The sequence below is a fragment of the Cynocephalus volans genome, chromosome 1, assembly GCF_027409185.1.
Source record: "Cynocephalus volans isolate mCynVol1 chromosome 1, mCynVol1.pri, whole genome shotgun sequence".
Lineage (NCBI taxonomy): Eukaryota > Metazoa > Chordata > Mammalia > Dermoptera > Cynocephalidae > Cynocephalus > Cynocephalus volans.
This window is the reverse complement of record NC_084460.1, coordinates 121,306,182-121,327,518: the sequence shown is the minus strand read 5'-3', so window position 1 is coordinate 121,327,518 and position 21,337 is coordinate 121,306,182. Positions and strand designations below refer to the sequence as shown.

The window sequence follows — 21,337 nt, the reverse complement described above, 5'->3', positions numbered from 1 at the left end:
ATGAAAGTTTGATTGCTGCTCAGGAAAAAAAAAAATAACCCTACTTAATTAGGTTGATTTTTGATATTGGGAATGCATTAAAAAGCCTGGTTGTTACTACTTCACAGAGTTTTCTGACATTTTGGGGGAATGAATGCAAATCATTGCGGCACCTATCAGAGAAGAACATGAAAAGATAATGTTTTCTAAACTGAGATTCCCCAGGCAGATGAAGGGCTGGCAAGCTCCCCAAAGCTGGCTCTGATTCCTCTCCATGGGACCCACAGCCACTCTCTGAGGAGTGTCTCTAAAGCAAGGGGATTAGCTTTAATCCAGGGCTTCCTGCATGGTTGTATGCTTGCTTGTGGCTTACCAGATTCTTAATGATGGTCTCTGTAACCAAAGGCATGTGTATTCCCTTTTAATTACAAGCTTGTGGATGATGGAATAGAGCATGAATGAACAGGAGTCATGCTCCTCATGAGGGCTGTGGGAGTGCCGGCTCCATGGGGAGGTGGTGGACAAGGTCAGTTTCCATGGAACTGCCATTCCCCAAGGAGTGACCACAGCTTCCAAGAACCTTTTCTAGCTACATCTCCCACCTTCTGTCTATGGTGCTGGTAGGCTGGGATTCTAGTCTAGATTCTGCTGCAAGAACCATATGAGCTTGTGCAAGTCACTGTCCCTGGCCCTGGGTTCTCTCATTTATAAAATTAGGCAGTTGGACTTGGTGTCCCAAAGGCACCTTACAATTCTAATATGAATCCAAGATTTCTTTCTTTTTTCTTCTCTTCTTCCTCTTCTTTATTTGATGTTGATAATAATAATTAATAATAATAGTAATTAAGTCTGAAATAGCATAGGCGATTTACCTAGCCTTAGATTTGGCTCATTATAAAAACCCAATATATATTAAATGTTTTTTTTTTTAATTGGGTTCCTGCTACTTGCCAGACTCTTGCATATATCATCTCATGTAATCCTCATGATAATCTTATGATATAGATTTTATTAAACATATTTTCAAACGGGGAAGCCTCAGAAAATAATTTGTCTAAGATTAGAGTTTCTCAGTATAGCTGAGATTTTACCTGTCTTCCTAAATACTACACTTGTACTCTTAATTGCTACATATTCTGTCCATTTTTTCCTTTTGTATTTCCTCTTTTCCTCTGATCTTCTTCCTTCTTCTTACTCTTCTTTTTTCTCTTTACATTTTAAACCCTATAGCAGGTAGGGTAGCAAGAGGGTAGATCTTGGCTGAGAAATGTAATTGTTGCCAGGGTTGGGGGTGTAGGAGACAGGAATAGTCAGGGCTGAAGTTATTAATCACTGTTTTCCTGGGTATCTCTCAGAACTGCTAAGCTTGGTTCTATTTGAACCTGAGACTTGTTTTCCCACTTGGACTCAGCTTATATAGTCACATTCATATTAAGTAGTACTAAGGGAGCAGTGTGATACTGGAGACAGGTGAAGAAAGAGAGAGGGAACTGAAATTTATTTAGAGCCTAATATGTGCTAGGCTGTCTAATCAATGGCCATGAGAACTGTCATTTTTTTACTCCAGTTTTATGAATGAGAAAACCAAGGTTTAGAGTTATTAATAATTTGCCCAGTGTTTTGTAGCTAGGATGCGGTAAGCATAGAAATTGATTCCAGGTCTTTCTGACTCCAAAGCCCATGCTTTTTCTCATTTGCCACTAAGACTTTCATATAAAGTCTAGTAAATAGAGACTTGGGGAGTTTTCTCCATCAAGGGATTCATTCAAACAGGAGACTGTCAAGAAATAGCATAGTCTCTTTCCCCTGTATCCCAAAATATGAGAGAAATTAGGAGCAGCTCTGCCTGGATACAAAGGGGTGTGTGCTTATCAGGATCTTTCTACTCAAGAGATCTGAAACTCTCAGATCATACCGATTTTAATTTTTTTTCAGGATGGAAAGAAAAGCACCATTTTGAATGGCTGCCACAGAGGAACTTTTCACAGGGGACCATGCAGCAGGACTTAGGATCTGCATGTTCCCTTACAGTCACCTTTCCACCCAAACGAGGCTGTATGAAACCTTCTTTAAATGATCTGCAAGGCAGGGTAGAGAATAAGACAAGTGTGCATATTTGGCCATGCAGTCACACAGACATATGTGTATATGTGTACACATGACCGTACATATATGTGTATGTATGCATACACATACATACATGCATACTAAGTACAGCAAGATCTTGGATGCCAGGTATGTCGATATCCAGCTCTAGTTGTTTACTGGGCATCCTGTGAGCCTTTGGCAGAATTATTTAATCTGTTACTTCATAATAATTATGAGGATGATTATTATAAAATAAAATAGTACAATACTAACACCCATTCTTTTTCCTAGTATGTGAATTCCCTCCCAGATTTTCCTTAGTGCATCTTTTTTTTTCCCTACACAATCCTGCTCAGCTTTTTTTTTTTTTTAACTGTGCCTTGTAGAACTGATTTTTAAATATTGATTATGCATATTCATGGGACACAAAGCTGACCATCACCACCAGTGTCCAAGATGTGATGGTCAGATCAATACTATCAGCATGCCCATTACCACAAATTGCAGTTATTCCCTATGTCCACCACCCACCCTCTCCCCTTCCCCCGCTCCACCCCTGGCAACACTAGGTATGCTCTCTCCCTCTGCAAGTCCAACACACCACTGTGGTCTTTCCTTCCTTCTTTATCTCTTAGCTACCACTTATGAGTGGGGACATGCAGTATTTTTCCTTCTGTGCCTGGCTTATTTCACTTAACATAATTTTCTCCAAGCTCATCCATGTTGCTGTGAATGGCAGAATTTCATTCTTTTTTATGGCTGAGTAGTATTCCATTGTGTGTGTGTGTGTGTGTGTGTGTGCGCGCGCCACATTTTCCTTACCATCAATGGACATTTAGATTGGTTCCATAATTACAATATTGGCTATTGTAAATAGAGCTGCAATGATCCTTAGTGCATCTTGAAAGTAGGGTTACTAAGGAACCTGAAGACTAAACTTAGGGATCATTTTTTCTTGAAATTCGTCCCTGGTGCTTCCAACTTCCACACCCAGACAGGACCAGAGCACCAGGTACCACCTCCATTGGTGATGCCAGGTGCTGAGCTGTGATTGTCCTTTCCTCACTAAATTGGGAGCACTTATATGTATATTATACATGTGGCTATAAATGTGTAGATATAAATGCTACTGTATATCCCTGCCACTATGTCTAAAGGTGCTGAATAAATATGGAATGAATGGGTTTACTTGACAATGTAAAACTAGTAGTCTCTCCTAAGAAAAAGAAAAGAAAAAAAGGAAGGAAAAAAGAGGGGGAAAGCCCATTTAACCACATCTTTCATCTACTCCAGTTCACTGACTTGAGCTCTACAGACAATATAAATAAAAGGGGTCAGGGTGAGGAATCTGAATTGCCAGCGGTAGCTTTCCCAGGACCTATATAGCAGGCAGAAATGGATTGTCAGGTGGGCAGAAGCGAGCATCCTTGAATGGTCTAATAGAAGAACTCCTGTGTTTTGAGTTTTCCATATTCTGTTTAATCCCTTTCAAGACTTGTCACTTCTCAACCTTGCTAAGTGTGGGTCCTGTTTGATCTTGGGTCTATTAACTCTTGACTGCTTCCTCGACTTTATAGGCAAACTTTTGGCTTTTTATTCAAGGCAGGATTAGTTGTCAAGTCTGTTAGGGAATTTTGAATTGCCCTGGTTGTTTTCCCTCTTATGGTGGATGGAAGGAAGATCATCTGCTCACCCTTGCTAGGTGGCCTTGGGTGTTGCTAATAAACACTGTTATAGATCTTTACTGTTTTGATATAGCTAGCTCCATCCTTCTTTCTATTTTTCCTCCTTTTTTCACTTTTTTCCTATAATAATTTGCCAAGTTTTTGCCTTAGTGCCAATGTGTAATAGAATGCTGTTGTAGGATGTAATTTTCATGGAAAGAAAGCCCCCTTTGTAGGAAATTTCTGAGTGTGAACTGAATATCTGTTTTCATAAATGACTTACTCTAGACTTTCTGTGATTCCCCTGCTGAAATTCATAATTTTACTTTTGCCCACGTTACACATTGGAAGGTTTACTCTAATTAGTATCCTCTGATTAGGAAACAAAAGAAAGATATAAAAAGAAAATCTCCAGCCTCATTTCTTCTGCAGATTGAAGAGTCTGCTTAATCCTATTGGCCTTGCTTTGTGAATTCTTTACTACCATAGGAGTCGGGAGGGTTAAAACCATGTAACCATTTAATCACAATGTCATACATAAAGATTATCTAAATGTTCCACATTTGGTGATGTGTTAACAAACCACACTCCATCTATATAGTGAAATATTACACAGTCATTATAAATCATATTGCCAAAGATCATTAAAAACATGAGGAAGCACCTATGGCATAATAAACAACTGTATATTCAGCATGACCACAATTTTGATTACACACATAGAATAAAGGCTAGAAATAAATATACCAAGAAGTTAAGAATGTTATGGGTGATTTAATTTTTTTTTTTTTTTGCATATTTTTCTCTTTTACAAGATTTCTTAAATGATATTTTCAATTTGTAATCAGGAAAAATCCTAATAAATGTTATATTTCAAAAACAAAACTTTTCATTTCTACTTAAAAGAGCTGCTCAATAAAGAGAGGTGACAACCACATACTTGGGACCTTCTTATGCGTCTAGAGCCTCAGTTATTAATACAAATTGTGCTGAACTTTCAAATATCTTCTTTTCCCCTGGAGCTGTGAGGGCATCTGGCTCTGTTTGCTGGTCTGGCAAGCTAGAGAGGGTGGAGGGAGTAGCATTGATCCAACTGCTCTGTTCTCTTTGTACAGGGACAAGGCATTTGTAGCAAGTGTCATTTGCTCTGCCAGATTGTTCACACAGAATTCTCTTTCCTTGCTGTGTTTCCATGGAAATAATGCAATTACTGGGCTTCCAAAATATCCATTTTAAGATATTTTTGTTGTAAGAATATGAAAGTCAAATTAACTAAGAAACATGGCCAAAGTAACCAACTCTTTATTAGACAGCTCAAGTAAATACCCACTTCCATTTGTTTCTCTCCTTGTGCAATCCTTCTCTCAGCATTTCCTGCTCAGATAGGTACACACACACACCACAAACACTCACATATACACCTGCTCATCTACCCACCCATCCTAGAATGAAAACTAAATCAGTCTTCAGAAGGGATGATGGCCTCAAGAACAAAACAGCTTTATCCATCCTCTATTTCAATTGCCAAACTATTGTGGTGTTTATTAAGAAATAAAAGCTGGTAGTTGATGCCAAAGAAAATGAGGGAGGGGGAGGCTCACCCTGTGGAAATGGCGCTCCTTCAACATGCCTGGGGGTCAGTCAGTTGTCTTAGCACAGTGGCTTCCAGAGCTGCACAAATGGAACAGCCAGTTGACAGGAGGAACTGGTGAAGCAAAATGACCTCTTTCCTTAATCACTTATCCATGAGCCTCATTAGTTTTACAGACCTCCTGGTTCCCTCCCTTGCTGCCTTTTTCAGTTGTCCTCTTCTTAGGCTGCCCCACTGTGCAAGCAGGATAGGGTCTGTGGGCTGGCCCTTCCTGAACTCACTGGTTTCACTATTAGGGCTAACCTTATATAGGGCATTGACAGGCTCCCTTAATTCTGCCACTGCCGAGGGGCAGAATCAAGAATTTAGAATTTCTGAGAGTTTCAAGATGGCGGCGGCTGAAGCGGCTGGCGCGGAATAGCTGAGGTGGAAAAGGTGGCCACTGGGCCTCAGGCAGCCGGGAAGCTTGTGTACCTTCCTCTGGCCATCTCTTAAGGGAGGACTGCTGCTGCTGGCCGGTCGTGGGGGCTCAACGCCACTTTGCCCCCGGCAGGAGAGGCTGCCTCATTTATAGGCAACAGCTTTGAAGTGTGGAGCAGGAAAAGAACTGATTCTTAGCTGCAAAAGCGAGTCTTGAAACAGGGAACACGGCACCAGGGCTGCTGTGGATGCAGCCAGGATCCCGGAGGCTGGGGCCGCACTGAAGGCGGCCAGCTGCCCTATTCAGGATTCGAGGTTTCAGGCCGGCATTAAAGAAGATTCCTGGGAGCGCCGGAGCGGCGCCGCGACTGAACAGCCCGAGGCGGCAGCGCCGAGAACACGGAAGGCAACAAACCAGAGACAGAGCGAGCGCCCGACCTGGCACAGCACTGTGAGTGATCCCTGGCACAGCTCTGTTCGGGGGGTGGATGCCCACGCGGCTCCCGCCTGCACCACCAGGCCACTCACTGCCCCGGTGCTGCCTCCATTTTCCCAGGTGCGGGCAGCTCCGCCCTGCTCGGCCATCACTGAGCCCATTTGCTTGGCCTGGCGCGGGGCTTTCCGGAGCCTGCGGGCCGACCTCCTCTCCCACTCCCTCCGCGGTTCTCTGGCGGGGCTGGGGGTGTGGGGCGTCCCGACCAGTGTTGGGAGGGCTAGGAAGTACGGGCGGGCCGACTGTCACTCCACCACACCCTGGACTCCGGCCCCGGTAAACTTCCTGTTACTGGGAGGCAGATACCATCTCTGCGACCACCAGTTTGGAAAAAAGCCAAACGAATTTCTGGTTGGGAATAGTGTGGTAGGAGAGTTCCCAGGTCCGCTTGAACCTGCTGGAGAGCAGGCTGCAGGCGGGCACTAGACTCGGTTTATACCGGGGGGATACAAAGGTGAACAAGACCCGAGAAAGATCTACACAGTGCTACAAAGGCACCCAGAGAGACCGGTCGTCTGTGCCTAGCAGAAACCTGGTAGACTTCCTGGGCGAGGCGGTGCTGAGCAGGGTCTTGAAGGCCCAGCTGATAGACGAGGGGTGCAGAAGACACACCCCAGCCCAGCACAGTGTGCACAGAGGGGGGAGACGTGCGGCCAGGGAGGCGGAGACTCGACAGAAACCACACACCCGGTGGGGTCGCCACTGCACGATCTAACAGCCTGGGCCAGAGCACACGGAACGGGGAGAAGTCCTGTACAGAAAGTGAAAGCTCAACAGAGATCACACACCCTGTGGTACGTGATCCACCAGCCCAGCAGAGTACAAGCTGACCAGAAAGGTGGATCCCCGGAGAAGCCCAAGACCCGAAGCAACCACACACACAAGACACTAGAGGCCAACTGAGCAGTCACGGCGGGAGCCATACCAAATTGGCAACCACAGCAACATCCTAGTTAGTCATTAGTCTCAAACTGGTGGACTGTGAAACGCCCTGCCACAATGAATAAACACCAAAAAAAAGACACCAGAAATACAAAAAATCAAGAAAGTACACCACCAAAAGTTAATGAATCTCATACTCTAGATCCTGTAGAACAAGAAGCCCTTGAAATAACTGACAAGGAATTTCGAGTGATAATTCTAAGGAAACTGAATGAGATACAAGAAAACTCAGCCAGACATCATGATGAAATGAGGAAAAGTATACAGGATCTGAAAGAGGAAATATACAAGGAAATCAATGTCCTGAAAAAAAATGTAGCAGAACTTGCTGAACTGAAGAAGTTATTCAGCGAAATAAAAAACACAACGGAGAGTTTAACCAGCAGGCTTGTAGAAGTTGAAGAGAGAACCTCTGAACTTGAAGATGGGCTGTTTGAAATAACACAAGCAGACAAAAAGAAAGAAAAAAGAATCAAGGACATGGAAGAAAATCTGAGAGAGATATCAGACAACCTCAAGTGCTCAAATATCCGAGTCATGGGTATTCCAGAAGGGGAGGAAAATGGAGATTCCATTGAAAACATATTCAACAAAATAGTGGCAGAAAACTTCGCAGGTATAGGAAAAATCACAGATCTTCAGATCCAGGAAGCTCAATGATCTCCAAACGTATTCAACCCAAAAAGGCCTTCTCCAAGACATGTCATAGTCAAATTGGCAAAACTCAGAGACAAAGAGAGAATCTTAAAAGCTGCAAGAGAGAAGCGTCAAATCACCTATAAGGGAGCCCCAATCAGGTTAACATCAGACTTTTCATCACAAACCCTAAAAGCTAGAAAGGAATGGGATGATATTTTCAAAATACTAAAAGACAAAAATTGCCAGCCAAGAATACTCTACCCTGCAAGGCTATCCTTCCGAAATGAGGGGCAAATAGTATATTTCTCAGACAAACAAAAACTGCGGGAGTTCACTACCACACGACCACCCTTACAAGAAATCCTCAAGGGAGTACTGGGTTTGGTTCCTGAAAAATAACTACCACTGCCATAAAAACCTAAGAAAAATCTAAACCCGCTAGTACAATAAAAATGGCATTCATGAAGAGAAAACAAGCTAACAAAAACACTATCTACAACCTAAGGAACCAACAAACAAAGAAACCAAACAGTAAATCAGAAAGCAAGGAACAAAAGACACCTAAGACAACCAAACAACCAATAAAATGCTAGGAATAAATCAACACCTTTCAATAACAACTCTTAATGTTAAAGGCTTAAATTCCCCAATTAAAAGACACAGACTGGCTGACTGGATCAAAAAGCAAGACCCAACTATATGCTGCCTACAAGAGACCCACCTCACCCATAAAGATTCACACAGACTAAGAGTGAAAGGATGGAAAAAGATTTACCATGCAAACAGAAAAGAAAAACGAGATGGAGTGGCTATTCTTATATCTGACAAAATAGACTTTAAACTAAAAACCATAAAAAGAGACAATGAGGGACACTACTTAATGATAAAAGGACTGATCCATCAAGAAGACATAACAATCATAAATATGTACGCACCCAATGTTGGAGCAGCCAGATTTATAAAACAAACTCTATTAGACCTAAAGAAGGAAATAGACACTAATACCATAATAGCAGGGGACCTGAACACTCCACTGTCAATATTAGACAGATCATCTAGGCAAAGAATCAGTAGAGAAACACAAGATCTAAACAAGACTCTAGACCAATTGGAATTGGCAGATATCTACAGAACATTCCACCCAACAACCTCAGAATATTCATTCTTCTCATCAGCACATGGATCATTCTCCAGGATAGATCACATATTAGGTCACAAATCAAGTCTCAAGAAATTCAAAAAAATTGGAATTATCCCATGTATCTTCTCAGACCACAATGGATTAAAACTAGAAATTAATAACAAACAAAACTCTGGAAACTATACAAACACATGGAAATTAAACAGCATTCTACTTAATGACATATGGGTCCAAGAAGAAATCAAGCAGGAAATCAAAAAGTTTATTGAAACTAATGAAAACAATGATACATCATACCAAAACCTGTGGGATACTGCAAAAGCAGTATTGAGGGGAAAGTTTATTGCATTAAATGCTCACTTCAGAAGAATGGAAAGATGGCAAGTGAACAACCTAACACTTCACCTTAAAGAACTAGAAAAACAAGAACAATCCAATCCTAAAGTTAGCAGACGGAAAGAAATCATTAAGATCAGAGCAGAACTGAATGAAATTGAAAACCAAAAAACAATTCAAGAGATCAACGAATCAAAAAGTTGGTTTTTTGAAAAGATAAATAAAATTGACAAACCATTAGCATGGCTAACAAAAAAAAGAAGAGAGAAGACTCAAATAACAAAAATTAGAAATGAAAAAGGCGATATTACAACTGATTCATCTGAAATACAAGGAATCATTCGAGACTACTATAAACAACTATACGCCAACAAATTTGAAAATCTGGAGGAAATGGATAAATTTCTGGACACACACAAGCTCCCAAAACTGAACCGTGAAGACGTAGAAAGTTTGAACAGACCAATAACAATAAAGGAGATTGAAGCTGTTATCAGAAGGCTCCCAACAAAGAAAAGCCCAGGACCAGATGGATTCACAGCAGAATTTTACCAAACATTCAAAGAGGAATTGACACCGATTCTTTACAAACTATTCCAAAAGATTGAAACGGACGCAAATCTCCCAAACTCATTCTATGAAGCAAACATCATCCTGATACCAAAACCAGGTAAAGATATAACCAAAAAAGAAAACTACAGGCCGATATCCTTGATGAATATAGATGCAAAAATCCTCACTAAAATACTAGCAAACAGAATACAGCAACACATACGAAAAATTATTCATCACGATCAAGTGGGATTCATCCCAGGGATGCAAGGTTGGTTCAACATACGCAAATCAATAAATGTGATACACCATATTAATAAACTCAAACACAAGGACCATATGATCATCTCTATAGATGCTGAAAAAGCATTTGATAAAATTCAGCACTCATTCATTACAAAGACCCTCTATAAGTTAGGTATAGAGGGAAAGTATCTCAACATAATTAAAGCCATATATGCCAAACCCACTGCCAATATCATCCTGAATGGGGAAAAGCTGAAAGCTTTTCCTTTAAGAACAGGCACTAGACAAGGATGCCCACTCTCACCACTCCTATTCAACATAGTGTTGGAAGTACTAGCCAGAGCAATCAGAGAAGAGAAGGAAATAAAGGGCATCCAGATTGGAAAAGATGAAGTCAAACTGTCCCTGTTTGCAGATGACATGATCCTATATATCGAAGAGCCTAAAACCTCTACAAAAAAACTGTTGGAATTGATAAATGATTTCAGCACAGTAGCAGGATACAAAATCAACACACAAAAATCAGTAGCATTTCTTTTCTCCAATAGTGAACATGCAGAAGGAGAAATCAAGAAAGCCTGCCCATTTACAATAGCCACCAAAAAAATAAAATACTTAGGAATTGAGTTAACCAAGGAGGTGAAAAATCTCTATAATGAGAACTACAAACCACTGCTGAGAGAAATTAGAGAGGATAAAAGAAGATGGAAAGATATTCCATGCTCTTGGATGGAAGAATCAACATAGTGAAAATGTCCATACTACCCAAAGTGATATACAAATTCAATGCAATCCCCATCAAAATTCCAAAGACATTTTTCTCAGAAATGGAAAAAACTATTCAGACATTTATATGGAACAATAAAAGACCACGAATAGCCAAAGCAATGCTCAGCAAAAAAAATAAAGCTGGAGGCATAACACTACCTGACTTTAAGCTATACTACAAAGCTATAATAACCAAAACAGTATGGTACTGGCATAAAAACAGACACACTGACCAATGGAATAGAATAGAGAATCCAGAAATCAACCCACACACTTACTGCCATCTGATCTTTGACAAAGGCACCAAGCCTATTCACTGGGGAAGGGACTGCCTCTTCAGCAAGTGGTGCTGGGATAACTGGATATCGATATGCAGGAGAATGAAACTAGATCCATACCTCTCACCGTATACTAAAATCAACTCAAAATGGATTAAGGATTTAAATATACACCCTGAGACAATAAAACTTCTTAAAGAAAACATAGGAGAAACACTTCAGGAAATAGGACTGGGCACAGACTTCATGAATACGACCCCAAAAGCACGGACAACCAAAGGAAAAATAAACAAATGGGATTATATCAAACTAAAAAGCTTCTGCACAGCAAAAGAAACAATTAAAAGAGTTAAAAGACAACCAACAGAGTGGGAGAAAATATTTGCAAAATACACATCTGACAAAGGATTAATATCCAGAATATATAAGGAACTCAAACAACTTTACAAGAAGAAAACAAGCAACCCAATTAAAAAATGGGCAAAAGAGCTAAGTAGGCATTTCTCTAAGGAAGATATCCAAATGGCCAACAGACATATGAAAAAATGCTCAACATCACTCAGCATCCGGGAAATGCAAATCAAAACCACACTGAGATACCATCTAATCCCAGTTAGGATGGCTAAAATCCAAAAGACTATGAACGATAAATGCTGGCGAGGCTGCGGAGAAAAAGGAACTCTCATACATTGTTGGTGGGACTGCAAAATGGTGCAGCCTCTATGGAAAATGGTATGGAGGTTCCTCAAACAATTGCAAATAGATCTACCATACGACCCAGCCATCCCACTGTTGGGAATATACCCAGAGGAATGGAAATCATCAAGTCGAAGGTATACCTGTTCCCCAATGTTCATCGCAGCACTCTTTACAATAGCCAAGAGTTGGAACCAGCCCAAATGCCCATCATCAGATGAGTGGATACGGAAAATGTGGTACATCTACACAATGGAATACTACTCAGCTATAAAAACGAATGAAATACTGCCATTTGCAACAACATGGATGGACCTTGAGAGAATTATATTAAGTGAAACAAGTCAGGCACAGAAAGAGAAATACCACATGTTCTCACTTATTGGTGGGAGCTAAAAATTAATATATAAATTCACACACACACATACACACACACACACACAAACCGGGGGGGGGGGGGAGAAGATATAACAACCACAATTATTTGAAGTTGATACAACAAGCAAACAGAAAGGACATTGTTGGGGGGGAGGGAGAAGGGAGGGAGGTTTTGGTGACGGGGAGCAATAATCAGCTACAATGTATATCGACAAAATAAAATTAAAAAAAAAAAAAAAAAAAAAAGAATTTAGAATTTCTCAAATTAGGCCCAGTCTTAGAGATACAGGTTTTTGGTCAAAACCGCATGTGTTTTATAAGAGAAAGAATGCACAAAGCCATCTAAGTGTATTCATGTGTATCAGCACAGAACAAGTAATCATTGCCAAGCAGAGAACAGGCCCCTAAAAGGATGGGTCACAGTACAGCTACATTTTAATAAAAAAGAGAGGGTCTGAGGGGTACGGGGAGAGTTTGGTTGACGGATACAAACTTACAGCTAGAGAATGATAAGTTCTAGTCTTCTATAGCACTGTTAAGTAACTATAGTTAATAATTTTTTGGTGGTTATAAGACATTCAGATTGTAGGAAAATTACAATCTAAGAAATGGAATATTGACCCTTACTCATGGTTTAGCAATACCAATGTTTATTTCTACCTACTTTAATGGTACGAAGTCTCAGAGGTGCTTAATCAAAATGATGAGCTTGCGATTTGTTTCCTGACACCAGGCAATGATTGTGTGCATGGGTTCTCATGGGATTTCAAGTGACTCCCTGCTGAAGCATTCCAGGTCTTAAATAATATCTTAACAATTGTCCTCAAACTGGTGCTAAACTTTCTGGACTTTGGGTGTCTTGGTGTCAAAGGCATGCCTGCAATTTTTCAGCTTAGAAAAGCATTTCTATCAGTGCCCTCTTCTTTACATCAACTTCTGAAGAGAAACCATAGCATGTTAGAGGTGGAAGACAAGCTACAGAAACCACACACACACACACACACACACACACACACACACACACACACACACACACACTTCATATTAAATATGAAGTAATTGAATAAGGTAATTTTCCTGAGATTACAGAGCTAGGTAGACAAGGGCAGAATCAAGAATTATCCCCAGTAAATTTCAGTTCCACCCAAGAACTCCTATCCCTCTCTTTTGTTGCTGTTGTCTTTCAACAGATGGAAAAATAGAGAAAGATGTCACTAACCCTTTGTCTCCAGTGCTGCAACCCCTTTCCCTATCTCTGAGTCAAATTCTCTTTGAATCACTAGCAATTTTTATTTGATGTTTTATCCTCCTGAAGGTAGAGAGGCTCCCTTCCTTTCCTATCGGGCTGGTAACCACCGGACAGAGCTGCATCTAGCGCTGTACTTTTTTCTCTTTTAGCTGATTTTCCTTAACAGTAGGTTCTAACTCTACCTCAGACAAGACATTTTTTATGATATGGTAAAATATATGAACAGAAATCTGAGACATGTTTCAATTTACTAATCAAAGAATATTTTGGGGGAGGACACACTTCTCTAGTAATACTGAGAAGTCTTTCTCCAGAAGCTTTATGTTTACAAAGCTGACACTTCATTTTCATTTGGCAATTTTTGTCTTTGTCCATACAATTTAGCTGCATGACACCAGGAGGAGGGAGTGTCATGAGTCATGGTGGGCTTCTTCAGAGGGGAAAGATGCTGACTTTCTGTCCTAGACCTGCACCAGAGGTGTTCAGGTTTCTATTAAAAACAGTAACGACGACAACAACAACAAAACCAAAACAAACAGACAAATAAAAACGACCAAGCTATGAAGCCATTAAATTAGCTCAAGGGTGGCACTGAGAACAACATTATTTTAAATAAAATAACGTCCTTAAGGTACCCAAAGCCTCTTTCCTCTTTCATTCTTGTCACAGTGAGTCCTGGCCTTACTCTAGTCTTCAGTCTCAATGCCTTCCCAGTGCCTGTCCTCTGTTGAGACTTAGAGTTTATTAATCTTCTCTTAAATCACCTATTTCATGTCCACTTCCATCTCTCTTTAAGTTTTTTTTTTTTTCCAGAAATATCTAAACTTTCTAGTCTTTAGCTTTTCTCAAATATCCTAGGACAAAGTTTCAGAATTAGAGAAGAGACCCAACTCATTCTGGTATCTTGAAGGACCGATGCCAGTGTTGATCTTCTACCAACTCCTGAATGAAGGAGTACTTCAAACTTCCTCTGCCTTCTAGCAGGAACTGGAGGTGGCTAGCATCAAAAATATCTTTAAATGTAACAATAGCTATCACTTATATAGCACTGACTATACATCAGCCACTCTCAATAAGTGAGAGAGATAGATGCACAAGCATCTCACTTATTTGTGTATACGCAAACATATCAACTTATTTGTAGTCTTTACAACAACTCTAAGGGGTAACTGCTATTATTATCCCCTTATTATTATGTAATATAAACTGTTGTTATTATTGTTTACTGGTAAGGAAAACCAAGGTGCAGAGAGGGTAGGTAACTTACCAAAGGTTAAGCTAATAATACATGGTTAGAACTAGGTTGAAACTCTAAACCACTATGTTATATTGCCTCTCTGTACAATAATTTTTAAGAGAGTCCGTCATCTCTTAACCAAAGACTTCAGCATATTGGGTAAATGGTTTTTCTCTAGACAAAACTACAGCTAGAGAGTGACATTAAGCTATAGTGACCAATATCCTGAACTTCTGGTTTTATACTGATTTGAAATAAGTACATTCATATTGTAGGAACATGTATCACAGCTTATATGGTCTGGAAAATTTGTGTTTTTATAATGAAATACTTATTTGCAAAGAAATAAACTGAACCAATTATAACCAGATTTTCAAGCTGATAAATGACAGGGACACTGAATAATAATAATTTGCATTTTCTAAAGCAATCAGCACAATTCTCTAGGCTTCTTAATAATGCTGTAAGTTTATTTGAAGCATTAATACTAATTCAGTTATTCAATCCTCGTAGTCTTTAAAGTGAGCAGGGCAAATCTTACTCTTCCCATTTTGTAGATCAGGAAACTCTGGCTCAAGAGGTTACTCACTGATACCAGAAGGACATTCTTTATAACTTCTTTACTCACTACTTTTGAGACTTATTAATCTTCTTGTTAACCCAGCCTCTTCTGCACATCTAGGGCTTCTCCTATATAAAGAACAAAGAATACCCCCCTTTATCCCTTACTGCAAAGGCCATACTGTGATCTACCATATTGAGAACCACCTAGATGAAATACTATTCTTGAGGTGGATATTTACTGTGTTTTAACATGGAAGACTTAAAGATGTTTGAACCAGAAATTAACTAACCATTTTATTTCATGCTTTCCTACAGCTTATTTTACACATGAAGTCATGGAGATCAAAGGGTATAGTGATTGTTCAAAGGCACCACAAATTATGGGAGAATCAGGGGCCAAAATCTACTCTAACTCCATCTATCAATTTTCTCTCTCTACTGGCTTCCTGGTAGAGCCCTGAGCTTATCTTTTCTACTAGCCAGGTGAAGACTCATGGTTTCAAAGCACACACAAGACTTATATTCCTCTTAATCATTTATGAAAATACTCAGTAAGAGTAGTCAAAAGTGGAGCCTTGTGGCAGGCCACTGGAAACCTATTTTTAGTATGAAGAACTATAAATTAATCAGTTTTCAATAATTCCATTCAGCTCCTCATCATTTCCAGTGCTCATTCTGTTCAAAACACTCTACTTAGCTCTTTTAAAGTTGACCAGTCATATCGTCCTGGTTACATATCATCATCTTGAATACCATGAGGAAATGTCTCATACTTCTATTGAGATTAAGATACACTACATCTTTAGCATTCACCTTTCTAGCCAACCAAGCAAATCTTCATTTGGTTCTTGCTGAGAACCTCATTCTTTTTTGCATATTTGTAATACCATGGTAAGTTTCTAGGAATCAATGTCTGTCTACCTGGAGGAAGTGCACAGACCCCTCCCTTTCCTCCTTTCTGAAATATAAAACAATACTAGTCTGTTCTAGTCTTCTGTTCTTCCTAGTCTCTCAAAGATGAGTGACCTCTTTGCTCTAAGAGCACATCTTCAGGTTTCCCTGAACCACAAGGAAATTAAGCCAAAGGTGGTTTCTGTCCTTAGGGAATGCCAACACTAATGGAGTAAACTTGGCAAAGACGGGTAATGAATATAAATATACAAACACAAACTGACTCATAGGTGTGCTGATGAGAAGGACAGTCTGACATTGCATTGACTGGTTGAGGGTAGGTTGGGTGACTCCAGCCCAGCTTTCTTGCCCTCCCTTCCATCCCTGGCTTCTCCAGTCTGCCCTGAATGGAGTCTCTGCTCTCTCCCCCCTCAGTTGTGGACATGGATGGAAGACCTTCAGAAGGAGATGCTGGAGGATGTCTGTGCAGACTCCGTGGATGCAGTCCAGGAACTGATCAAGCAGTTCCAGCAGCAGCAGACTGCCACTCTGGATGCTACACTCAATGTCATCAAGGAAGGCGAAGACCTTATCCAGCAGCTCAGGTCAGCGCCTCCCTCCCTGGGGGAGCCCAGCGAGGCCAGGTCAGCATGGGCAGTGCTTTCTGGTGGGAAGTGCCTCGGGCTAGATGTGAGATAAGTCATGTCCCAGTCTTGACTCAGCCACAGCCTGCTTTGTGGTCTTGTGTTTACTTCATCTGTAAGATATAAAAATGACTGCACCATACCCAGCTTGAGTCTAGAATGAAATAGTAAATGGAAGAGCTTTAATGTTTCAAAGCATTACTTGTCATTCAAAATGTTATTCAGCAATCAATAACACAAACACAACAAAAATTAACAAAATTCATCAAAAAAATAAATAACATCTTCATTAAGAATTATGGCATATTTGGTCATGTGCAGAAATAGACATTATGGAATGTAGTGTTATCTGGCATGTGTGTCTTGGGCTGAACTCTGAATTCTAGTGCCCCCATCAGCAAAACAGAGCCATTTTGTAGCTGTAGAGAATGTGTGATGTTGCTCCATCCAGCTCTCCATTACCCACTTATAGCCTTTCCTCCATTCCTTGCTGCCTAGAAAATAAAACTCCCTTTATATCAAACTAAACAAACATAACTAAGAAGGAAGATCCTGTGTATTTGTTTAGAATTACCTAACCATTGCCTCTTGTCTGTTGGCATCCATATCTAGTTCCCTGCCTCTGTCAAGGGTACCAGCTCCTCAGACAGAGTGTCATGAGGCCTTGAGCAAGCCCTCAGCAGCTAGCCCATGCCCAGGCACTATATGAATAGGATTTGATGGTGCTAATTATGCCTTCCCTCAGGGACTTGTTCCTTTACCACACTCACTGAATGCTGGGACTTCTGCCAGCTCAAGACAGAAATAATATCATCAACAAGTCCCTAACCAACCCTGGGGCCTAAGGAAATTACTTCAATTGGAGAGGGCTTTTCCCCCCAATACCAGTCATCCAATTAAATGAACAATGAAAAATCACCTTTAGAAGTCCCTGGCTTGTTTTTCTGTTGGAAATTAATAATTTCTATTCTAAATATGCACATGAGATGTTCTGAGTCCTCCTATTGCATACTAACAAGACAGCCTCCTTCCCTTCTTCCCCCAGTTCATCTTCATGAATATATAATATATGACAGTTTTGTCTGCCTACCTAGGAAACTCCACTGTCATTTGCTTCTGAAGGAAATTCTAAATAGTGGGCAGTTACTTAACTTCTCTGGGCCTCAGCTACTTGTGTAATTAAGGGTTCACTCTAGGAGCTCTGTCAGCTCTAGGATGTGATGGCTTCGTGTTATCTCTTCAAATACTTTCCACAAGCTTGGCAGGCTTCCCTCTCTGTGGAGATGGGCCTACGCAGAGGCCACTTGTTCCTGTCAACTGCCAACCTTGCACAGTGCCTGAGGGCATAAGGCACTTGGTGACAGTGAAGGCAGCATGTGGGTGATGCCTGTTCTACAAGTTTAAGTTCCATGGATTTTGCAAAGTACCATAAGCATGTGACCAAAAGCCAGGAGTGACTATTCGTTCCTCCACTAGCCTGACTCTGGCTTCGGCTCTGCTCCCTGATGTCTAGGCCAGTCTAAGAGAAAAAAAAGTAAATGGTACTTAATGTACATTGGCAGGATGCCTCACACACACCTGAAGCACATCTTCTGTGGGTCTCCATGATTCTTCTGACACTTATCGCTGGAGCACCTAAGGTGGTTTTTGCATCATCTCTGTCTAGGATTCCTAGTGAGTGTGACACTGACATAAATGCTGTACAAAATGATTGGAAATCATTCTCTTCCTTCTGGAAGCTGTGTGATGGAGAGAGACTGAGAGGAGCAGTCAGAGAGAACAATCATATCCTCCCAGCAGCAAAGTCCTCAAAAATGGATTGTACTGAGTACATCTCTTATGTACTTTTCATGACTGGGGGTGTCTGTGCTATAGTAGGTAGAAACTGTGCTTGTTTTGTGCCCCAACAGGCCTGGGTGAGGAGGTAGGAATTGGGAGCTCCAAATGATAAGGACAGAGGTGCTTGACAAACTGGCCTTATGCTGTCTTCCAAAACAGTGCAAGCTCAGATGCCTTCTTCTTCTGAGACAAACACAGGCTAAAAGTACCTGGCTTTCAAAAAGCTTGCTGAGACCGTTCAAAACTAATGATTTTCTTTTTGTCCCCTGACTTCTTAAATTGTATAAGAAACCAAGATGTCGCAAGATAATGAATGTACCAGTTTATTTCAGGTTTTTGGACTCTAGCTTGCTCAAGACCCTGTAAAATCTAAAATTCTTAACCTCCATAGTTCTCCTATTATAATGATCTCTTTGGAAGCTTCACTTCTACCTCATTTCTCTGAGAAAGTCAATTTGTTTATCTCTTGGTTTCCCTCTCCATGTGTCACCCCTCCCTCCCTACACTACTTTTGTATAGACTCTCGCTGCTCAGAAAGCACACACCCTGTGCCATCGACCTGACTGTTCATCTGTTTCTTCAAGCCCCCAAATGAAAACTCATCCTCTTTGAAACCTTTGTTGGTCGTCCCATCCTTCTATGATCTAGCCTTTACTCTCCCAAGTTGAGCCTGCGCCCCAGTCAGTACTTGACACTTTACGTCTGTCCTTTCAGGGTTAATAATCATTTATACAGCATGTTACTGGTCACAGTTCACATGCACTGTCTTAGTTAACAGCAAACTGTGAAATAGGGCAGGGATTATTAGGTCTACTTTACAGATGAAGCAGTTGGGGCTCAGGGAGGTGATTTCCTAGTGCCACCAGCCCATATATGTCAGAGGAGAGACCTAATCCAGGTTTGCAGATCCTAGATGCCATGCTTTCCTAACTACAGCTTGAAGCCTCTTTAATAACACCAGCCCATAGCTTTGATATTGCAGTGTAAAGTGGATGAATAGTTTTGGCTGCCATGATGTCATCTTATTTTAACAACCCTGTGTGGTAAAACTAGGAGGGTTTTTTTTTTCTTTATGCCTTTAATTTGTCTACACTCGATGTATAGTGATATGTGTACACCTGTGTACTAAAACTGTACCTGTTAAGCTACACATGTGCATAGAACTGTTCCATTTCTCTAATATTTTATGCTTTGTTGATCCCTTTCCCATGCATTATTTCATTTGATCCCTTTCACAGTGCTGTCTGAGGAATAGGAGAGCAGCTAGTCTTGGAAATACAGAGTTGTGAACCTAAAAGAGGATGCATATATCTTTGGGTCCCCTAGTGTCAAGCTCACAGTAGGAGTTTGATAAATATTTGTTAATTGAATAACTCAACTAATTCATATTCACCTTGCTCAGGTGAGGAAGGCCCCCCTCCTCCTCAGTCAGTTTTAACATGGCAAGGCCTCCCCCTCCCTTCCTTCTCTCCCTGCTCTGCCACAGGGACTCAGCTGTGTCCAACAACAAGACGCCCCACAGTAGCTCCATCAGCCACATCGAGTCGGTCCTGCAGCAGCTAGACGACGCCCAGGTGCAGATGGAGGAGCTGTTCCATGAGCGGAAGATCAAGCTGGACATCTTCCTGCAGCTGCGCATCTTTGAGCAGTATACCATTGAGGTAGCGGTGGGGGGCAGGAGGGGAGCTGGGCATGGGGCGAGGAGAGTGCTTCCTGACCAACAGCACTGTCCCAGGGAATTAGAGGGGGGTATGCATCCAGGATGCCCTTTTAGAACTCAAGAAATTCACATTGCATGATGATACATTCCTTCCAGTCCCTCTCATCCCATCGCCAAGCAGAGCCCCTCTGTCGTACTTTCTGTCGTTGGATTACTTCACTGAAGTTTTTTGTTGCTGTTCATTGACTCTTACTTGGTACTTTGGTTCCTGAAAGACCATGGAATTGGTTGTTTAGTCGCCAAAGTAGAGTAATTGAGTTCAGTAGCTTCATGAGTGGGTAGGTGTTAAAATTATGTGGCCTCCTCAGCTCGTGAATATAGATCAGGGATTAGATGAAGTCACAGCAGCCAAGAAGCCAGGAAGGGTGCCCTGTATCTTCAGTTTGATTTCTGCCTATTAAGAAAGTAAGTCTATGCCAAGGCCATTTGTTGTTTCATTTCATAGACTCTTTGGTTCATTTTTGGAAGGTCAGAATCATATGTTCTGGTTTATTTATGTCCCCTTTATGATACCATTTAACAATGTCTGCCCCACAAAATATCTACCTCTTATTATTTTCTTCTTTGAAACAGTAACTAAAGCCAGGCCAATAGGGTTTCTGGGCTATGAAGAGTATCCAACATATAAGTACTTTTTCTTTTTCAGGAATGGTAAAGAGTTAAATTAAAGGCACTGTCCTCTCTTTGCTCCTGACTGGTATGGTAGGAGGGAAAGCCATTCTCCATCCACCATTTCTTTCTAACTTTGTTTTGCATTCCAGCTATCTCCCTCAAGTTAGAGCTGCTGGGTTTCTGCGATTGATCTTCCCAACAATATCTATAGAAGTTTCCATGAAACTGGTCTGGAAGGAAAATGATTTTTTTTTCCCCAAAACAAATAATTTATTTTATGAAATTTATTTGGAAAACATTTGATTGCCTATTTTATATCAAATACAATGTTAAAAATAAGAGATACAGTTCCTGCCCTTAAAGTCAGACT

At 40.9% G+C, this 21,337-nt stretch overlaps 1 protein-coding gene across 6 annotated transcripts in view; it reads left to right on the top strand.

The window, feature by feature from the left end:
• The window catches only part of KALRN (kalirin RhoGEF kinase), a 621,231-nt gene that overhangs the window by 325,019 nt on the left and 274,875 nt on the right, over nt 1-21,337 (top strand). For all 6 annotated transcript variants that reach the window (XM_063076707.1, XM_063076704.1, XM_063076720.1 and 3 more), the window contains exons 12-13: nt 16,588-16,796; nt 20,122-20,296. In XM_063076707.1, the coding sequence (XP_062932777.1) occupies nt 16,588-16,796; nt 20,122-20,296 (384 nt within the window). The remainder of the gene's footprint in view (nt 1-16,587; nt 16,797-20,121; nt 20,297-21,337) is intronic.